At 37.1% G+C, this 7,841-nt stretch overlaps 1 protein-coding gene across 1 annotated transcript; it reads left to right on the forward strand.

The window, feature by feature from the left end:
* On the forward strand, nucleotides 1-3,510 carry LOC146384032 (neuropeptide FF receptor 2-like). Its single transcript, XM_084935719.1, has 3 exons — nucleotides 1-360; nucleotides 676-775; nucleotides 881-3,510. The coding sequence occupies exons 1-3, from the start codon at nucleotides 30-32 to the stop codon at nucleotides 1,773-1,775; spliced, it is 1,326 nt and encodes a 441-aa protein (XP_084791845.1). The 5' UTR covers nucleotides 1-29; the 3' UTR covers nucleotides 1,776-3,510.
* Nucleotides 3,511-7,841: the final 4,331 nt, after the last annotated feature.

A 7,841-nucleotide genomic window follows, 5' to 3' on the forward strand; every position in this document is an offset into this window, starting at 1 on the left:
TCCTCTCTCTCTTACATCCAGATATCACCATGACCCTGAATTTTCTAAACACGACCTCATGGGAGGGCCTGAACTCCATTTCCAACTCCTCAGGAGTGCACAAAAATCCTTTGACCTTCCAAAACATCACTTATGTTGATTTCTACCTCCACAAGCCCTCAGTTGCTGCAGTCTTCACTGTGTCCTACCTGCTTATCTTCCTGGTGTGCATGGTGGGCAACGGGGTGGTGTGTTTCATTGTGCTGCGCAGCAAAAACATGCGCACGGTCACCAACCTGTTTATTCTCAACCTTGCCATCAGTGACCTGCTTGTCGGCATCTTCTGCATGCCGACCACACTGGTGGACAACGTCATAACAGGTAACATGTTCTCTCTTTCACTATTTTTAAGGCACTTAAAGACATGGAAATTCAAAATTTTACCCTAGAGTGTTATTGGAGCACATTACAGGATGTTTTTACTTGTGACCTTTTTTTTATGCTAAAATAGAGAAAGGTCAACAAAGTTGTTAATTTTAGCAGTAAGAAGACCAATAAAGGCAATTTAATCATAATAAAAACTGCTATTAAGTAAAACAAACAAACAAGACATTGTCTTGATGGTTCAAATAATCAAATGAATAATCAAATGAAATAAATCAATGATTTTATCTTCTTTTGTCTTCTTTTGGGCAGGCTGGCCATTTGGTCGGGTAGTTTGTAAGCTAAGTGGGATGGTTCAAGGCATATCTGTGTCAGCATCTGTGTTTACGCTGGTGGCAATAGCTATTGATAGGTAAGAGCTGTCATTTCTGTAATTTCTGATTTCTGTTCACTTGTCTGTTTTACTCTGAAAGATTTACTTCCTTTATACATCTTCTTTAATCCCCTTTTTTATCAGGTTCCACTGCATTGTTTACCCTTTCAAGCAGAAGCTGACCATTGCCACCTCAAAACTAATAATTGTCATCATTTGGGTCCTGGCTGTGGCCATAATGTGTCCTTCAGGCATCATGCTCCAGGTCACAAAAGAGCAGAGGGTGCGAATAGTCCTCGGCAGCAACAACGACACCCGTCCCTTCTACTGGTGTCGCGAAAATTGGCCCAATCAGGAAATGCGGAAAATCTACACTACTGTCCTCTTTGCTAACATCTACCTTGCTCCTCTTAGCCTCATTGTAATCATGTACGCTCGCATTGGTTACACGCTCTTCAAGACCACTATCTCACCTGTTAGGGGCAGTGGGAGTGAGTCTCTAGAAGGCAGTGGCAAAAACAAGTCAAGCATGGAAGGTCGTCAGACAATCACAAGGAAGAAGAAGCGAGTCATTATGATGCTGCTCGTTGTGGCTCTGCTCTTCATCGTATCCTGGCTGCCTCTGTGGACCCTGATGATGCTGAGCGACTACATCAGCCTGACACAGCATCAGTATCGTGTCATTAATATTTACATGTATCCCTTAGCTCACTGGCTGGCTTTCTCAAACAGCAGCATCAACCCCATCATCTACGGATTCTTCAATGAGAACTTCCGCAGAGGCTTCCAGGCAGCTTTCAAATTCCAGCTGTGCTCTGCTGACATTCTGCGCCAGAGGACTTACTCCCATCGGATCAGAGGAAATGCTGTGGTCCCCCTACGACCTGTCGCCCCCAGCAGATCAGGCTCTGGAGTTGGATCGGGGTTAGTGGAAAATAAGAAGAGCTCAAGTCAGGAGGAAGAGTGCTTGTCTGGTAAAAATGACATCAAAGAACAAGACGTGATCACGGAGGACCTGAAAAGGGTTTCCAAGATTTAGGCAGACTTTGACAATGTGCAGTGACTGCCCCGTTTCACAAACAAAGAGGTTTCTTTAACTTGTTCTAGATGAATTTAGATTACTTTAATTCCTTGTAAATCTAGATATGTCTTATGGTGTTATGGTGTCTATGGTTTTATGGTGTATATGGCAAAGTATGATATAAGCAAAGACTTTAAAATGACTCAAGACTTGGAAACGTCTCTACAACATCTCAAGAGCACCTATGATTCCTGCTTCCTGCTCATTATTTTTGTTCTCGGACAACTGCAGTAGAGAGTCCATCCATCTATCCATCCATAGTCTGGGATGCAGGGGTAGCAGTCTAAAAACTGCCACTTGAAAGCTAATATCTGCTTCAATCTCATTATTTTGGTTATTGGCCATAGATGAGGGTGGGAGAGCATGAATCATCCTTAGAATAGACAGTATTAATCCTTATTTATCCTTTACTTGGCCTTGGTTTGGCCTCTTTGTTCATGAACAAAGATAGGCTGAAGTTAAATGGCGAGAGAATAATCTTTTTTTATCTCCTTAAACCAGCTTTTTTCTAAGTGGCTGCCACTTGAAAACAAAAGAGTTGAAAAATGGATAAGTGAGGCTTATTATAATTATATTAAAGAACATCTTTGTGACATTAAAAAGATTCAAGAGTTTAAAAGAAAGAAACTGCAGCTGAGTGTTTAGAGGCATATGAGACCCAAGCCTTTGGTTCTCAGGGATTCCTTATACATATGCAGAAATCATTATTTCAAACCTTGCCTGAAATGAGCATCTAGGATTGTAATAGATCCCCCATATTATTCATGAATTGAAAAAAAGACTGAAAAAAATCTTAATTGGTCTCCATAATTAATGCTGCTATCCGTACGATTGCCATGGTTACAGCAGGCACTGTAGCAAAATGGTCCCACAGTTACTTTGCCAGAAGTACAAAAGGAAAACAAATGGTGCGCCTTCATAGCAGAGGCACACAAAGAAATCAGTCAATAGTGAGTAACAGCAGGCCGTGCTATTGTTTTGTGCTATTGTTAACACAGATTTTTTGCCTCATGAACATTTGGTATGGATATAGTTTGATCACATCTGGATGGCAGTACACTACTAGCATAAGAAACTATATCTTCAGGTGCTGTGCAAATATTTCTCAGATGTTGGGTCATGGGCAGACATGGCATTTTTAACTGAAAAAACAAAGACGTCTTTCATAAGAAGTTCCCCAAAGAGCTCCCATTTCAGCAGAAAATTGTAGTTTTAAAATTGTAGTTTTACAGTTTAATAAAGAAGTACAAGTGCAGTATCTTCAATTCTGTTTTTGTTCACATTCTAACTCTATACACTTTATACAAATATTTAAAAAAAAGATTTGCACATATTTGACACATGTTATTTATGGTCTCTTCTGTGTATGCTGGTAACTGTGCACACTGTTTGATTGGTGTGCATAACATCCGTAATGTAAAAAAATGTGTTCTTTAAGGATAAATGGTGTTTTGTAGGTGTAATGGTTATAAAACTGCTTTCAGTGGTTAAACTGGGAAAATACATCATTGATATGCTGTGTGTAAAACATAACTCATCATGGGCAGGCTTGTCTGTCTAATCCTTTTTTTGATGAATGCTAAGCTTATGTTCCTCTATAACCTCAAAGTGAATTAACCTCAAAGTGAATGTAATGAAATGCGAAATATTGCTCTGCATATTGTTACAGTCTGAAAGTGGAACTTACATATAACCAAACGTGTTCAGTGTTTTCATATAAAGAAAGAAAGAAAGAATGAAACAAATGCATTCATACATATGATATAAATAAAACTGATTTTTGTTTTCATTTTGGATTATACCTGCCAGTTTGTAAAATATGTTATACTGCACAGGCACACTCATGTCACTATAATTTAGATCAGCTTGTTGCTTGCTGGTTTACAGTGTTGCCCCTTGTTATAAAATATTTATCTTTCAGTATATTTTAATGGCTTCATAAGTTTAAACTCAATATATTATTTATATCATTCACTGTTGCGTCTTATTTAAAAAAGGGTTCAAAAATGATTCAATAAAGAAGAAGAAAATAACATCGCCACAACAATTAGCTACTTTCTGCTTTCTCTCCATATAGATAATGTTTATGGTAGGGATCTTAAAATAAGTGAGAGACAGAAAGGACAGACTAAGACTGTTCATCTCTGCTTTCATTTTGGTAATGGCAAAAATCACAAGGTGCCACCCACACATTTACCTTACATGAATTTCATTTCAACCACTAGGCAGTAAATAATAATGAACTCCATACCAGTCAATAAACACTAAGAGTATAATGGCTTGAATGAGCATTATGTGGAAGCGGCTGAATAACTATTGTATTGCTTCTTCTGCCAATAAGAACTACTGTGAGTAAGGGATTAATGGAAAATCTTTAACACTACAGGTGACATTGTCTGGAACCCTGACTGGTCCTCTGATTTGCCTTGATTTTATAGACCCTGTTTACAGTTTGGAGTTTCCGTGAATTCCTTTAGTGCACGCGCAATGTTGCTGCAATTTAATATCAAAATTCATATTTTACATATGAATTCAATACTCTATAGAGGCTAAGAGAGTGGGTGGTTTCCTGAGCAGGTTTTGGTGCTTGTTTTGCAGTGATGTTGTGATATGATATGTGTCCCTAGTAACATTTATAATAAATCAAAGACCAGTTACATGATCAAATGGTAACTGCCTGGGTCCCTACAATTGTTTACCTGCTAATTTTGTGACCGGGATTTGTCCAAAGATACTTTACATTAGAATGCACCGACTGCACATATGCACCAGCTGGCAGACTTAAGGTGGACTTAGAAGAAGTATAAAACCTTTTCTTTTTAACAAGTTTCTCATACCACAAATATTGTATATCTGGAATTTGAAATGACAGATGCGAATAAATACCTGCTTTACAGCCAGGGACACATGACTAGATTAACAGATAAAGTCTTACCTTGAAAAGTCTAATAAAAAGCCAGTGAGTCATCTTTTTAGACCACAGGTGAAGAGACAGCAGGTTGATGAATAACACAGGTATACTAAATTGCAGTGTTCAATAACAAGTGGACCTTGGAAAAGGTCTTTCAAGTTAAATCATTATATAATAATTACTATCATTCAGGTTTGTGAAGGAGATGTGCAATTCTTATAATATTATACTGTACTTCAGATTTTCTATTTAATGGTAAGAATAACTAAAGTTTGCTAAAATGCATGTTGTCAAGTCACAATGCTTCTTGCAGAATGTCCTCTTATTAAGTTCAATAAAAACTATATTTTCATTTTAGTCTAGTTTTAGTCATATCTACTTTAAATTGAGATCATTTTAATAAAGCTGCAAAAGGAAACATTTAATGGTGTACTGTGAAAAGCACAATTATATTAGAAAATTATCAAGGCATTCAGGGATGAAAAATTCTGGTAGTGTTGGAGAGTTCATTCCTGTCTAAGGTCATTGCTCCTGTAGAACGGTAATGACTCAAAACAAGACTGACACAGAAGAAAACTATCAGTAGGATCAAACACTCGTCAAAAGTGAAAGAAAGAAAAAACTGGAGCAGTTTACTTAAGGTGAGTGGATCAGCTCAGCAGTGAGGAAGTCTCATCTAAAGCTACAAAAGGTTCCTGATTGCACTGCTTTCCTTAAAAAGGGGTCAAGTAACAAAAGCAATTTGGTCTAGAGTCTCGAAATTTTTCAGGCTGCCATTTTCATTTGTTATTTTATTTAAGAATAATATGCTACACTGGGTGGGATTGCTGTTAATGGCAGAAATGTTTTTGCACAGGTTAATGCTAAAACAATACCAAGTTAAGCTTTCTGAGATCACAAATTTAAAGTTACTATTTGTACTCAGTGAACCAGAGAACTGCACCATCAGCAAAGGAAAAACAATAAAGGTGCTACTAACGTTTACATTCAGATCGTTACTGTTCACGCTGCTGTGTGCAGTAATATCACATTTTTCCTTGAAACAGCAGCGGTGTTAGATGAATGATATCATTTTCTATATACTGTGAAAGTTGGCAGCAGATATTTTTATATGGTATGTTTAAAATCCACCTGTCAGCATTCTGACAGCGTTCAAACTTTATGAGGCAGAAAAAAAACAAAACAAAATGTGTCACGCAAATGACGAGAATTTCAAAATGATCCAACTTCATTTTAAAGGCGCTGATGTTGACAGAACTTTTTTTTTTACAGTGAGCACAATGATATTAAATGCAGTTACCTTATACAACAGGCGATTAGTGAAAGCTATGATAAATGTGGATCACTCTATCTGTTAAATCGGTGTCCTGTGGGTAAAGGAAAAAAAAAAACCAGATTGTCTTCTCAACAGATTAAAGTCACCTTCTGGAGCTGCGCTAATTTGAAAAAACCATTAGCGCAGCTACCTTCAGCAATATCTCTATCCTTACACTTCCATTAGGTTTATGTGTAATTTTCTGTGAGGTTTTCATCACAAAGATATAGTCCTATGTGCCATTTTGTTCCCAGAGCTATTTATTGTAAGAGCCTACACCTTTTAGCTGCTCTGAGGATGTTGTTAATCTGTAAGTACCTGTAAAAAGCTTTGTACTTCTGACACCTTCCAATTTATTAAATGTTGAAGAGCAAATGATTTCACATAGCAAACATTAACTTTTTGTAGCTTTTACCGAACGAGCTTGATGGACACTACACACTATATATGCAGATATATTTGTGTGATGTAACCCATTGGTTTGGGGACTGCTGACGTGAAGCCTTCAGTGATTTGTTGGAGCGCTAACTTGTCAACTAACACCAGACAAATGGCTGGGGGTAAAAGAAATAAGCTATAGAAATGAGGACTGACTTACTTTACTAAACAGCATGAAGTGGTAATTAGTGGAACTAAACTTTTGGTACTTCCATATTGGCTGTTTTGTTAATTTTAAGGGCGTATGATTGAATTAAAGTGGTTCATATAAACTTAAAACTTTCCTTTTTGCTTCACAGTGCAAAACAGTATTGATAGGTAATATAAAGTGGTGGTTGGCAAAGGAAGCAGAACATCTTACAAGCTAAAGAGATGCAGCCTGATCTTTAAAGAACCTTAATCTGCCAAAATTAATATGAAAGAATTAGAAAACAAAATTATTTGTATTAATGAAACTACAGGCAGAAGATGAAGAAACAGATGAATGTAATACGACACAGAAAGGCACTACTTTTTGTTTTCTGTTTGTTTATAGGTTACATGAAAACATATGGAGTTGATCATTGAGCTTAGTGAGCAGTGAGTAGCTGTTTATTCAACAGATATGAGCCTGCATCAGTCTAACTTTCTGCATGAGAGCTCCCAGCTTTGCGTCTAAAGCCTTGAAATTCTTTCTAGGGTAAATTTCAACATATAAATCAGTGAAGGCTTCTATGCTATTTATGTTTGTTTGCTGTTTATCTTTTCTAAATAACACGAATTGAACGTCTTCAAGATGGGCGACTGGGTGGGCACAGATAGGCCGTGACACTGCCATAGATGGGCCCATATGTAACTGCTGTAACACTGGAGAACATGACTGAAGCATATGCTAGAGCTGTTGATCACAATTTACCGTCAGCTATACCTGGTTCCATGAGCACATATGGCAAGAGAGCTAAGAGCTTGTGGATGCCAGTCATAAATCCACTGTCCATCTCACAATTTTAAAGAAACTATTGATGAAAAAGTGCAAAATTTGTTTTTTAGGGTTTTCTCTATATTACTGTACGCTATTACAATAGTACCTAATAATATAAAGCACCTTTGGCGCTATAATAATAACATTAAGTTGCACTACATGTAAATATAAACTTAGCATATATCACATTTCTTTGCATTTATTTCTTATACTGTTTAAATTGCTACATGATATTGTACAATGTATATTTTAATGAATTCTTTCTCTGTATAGACAAAGATCCAGACAAACAGTTCTCTTGCACCATCTATTGTCAGATTCTTTATACACAGTTCAAATACATAAACATTTTAACATCTCGTTCTGCTCACCGGGTTAAAAATAATCGATACCAACCAG

This window comes from Perissodus microlepis, chromosome 7 (genome assembly GCF_051167445.1).
Source record: "Perissodus microlepis isolate ML-2025 ecotype Zambia chromosome 7, ASM5116744v1, whole genome shotgun sequence".
NCBI classification, from domain to species: domain Eukaryota; kingdom Metazoa; phylum Chordata; class Actinopteri; order Cichliformes; family Cichlidae; genus Perissodus; species Perissodus microlepis.

Bases quoted from the DNA above. Each gene is read 5' to 3' on its own strand.
- LOC146384032 (XM_084935719.1), top strand. From the start codon at position 30: ATGACCCTGAATTTTCTAAACACGACCTCATGGGAGGGCCTGAACTCC. The intron at 361-675 runs GTAACATGTTCT...TCTTTTGGGCAG, and splicing joins GGTGGACAACGTCATAACAG to GCTGGCCATTTGGTCGGGTA. The intron at 776-880 runs GTAAGAGCTGTC...CTTTTTTATCAG, and splicing joins GTGGCAATAGCTATTGATAG to GTTCCACTGCATTGTTTACC.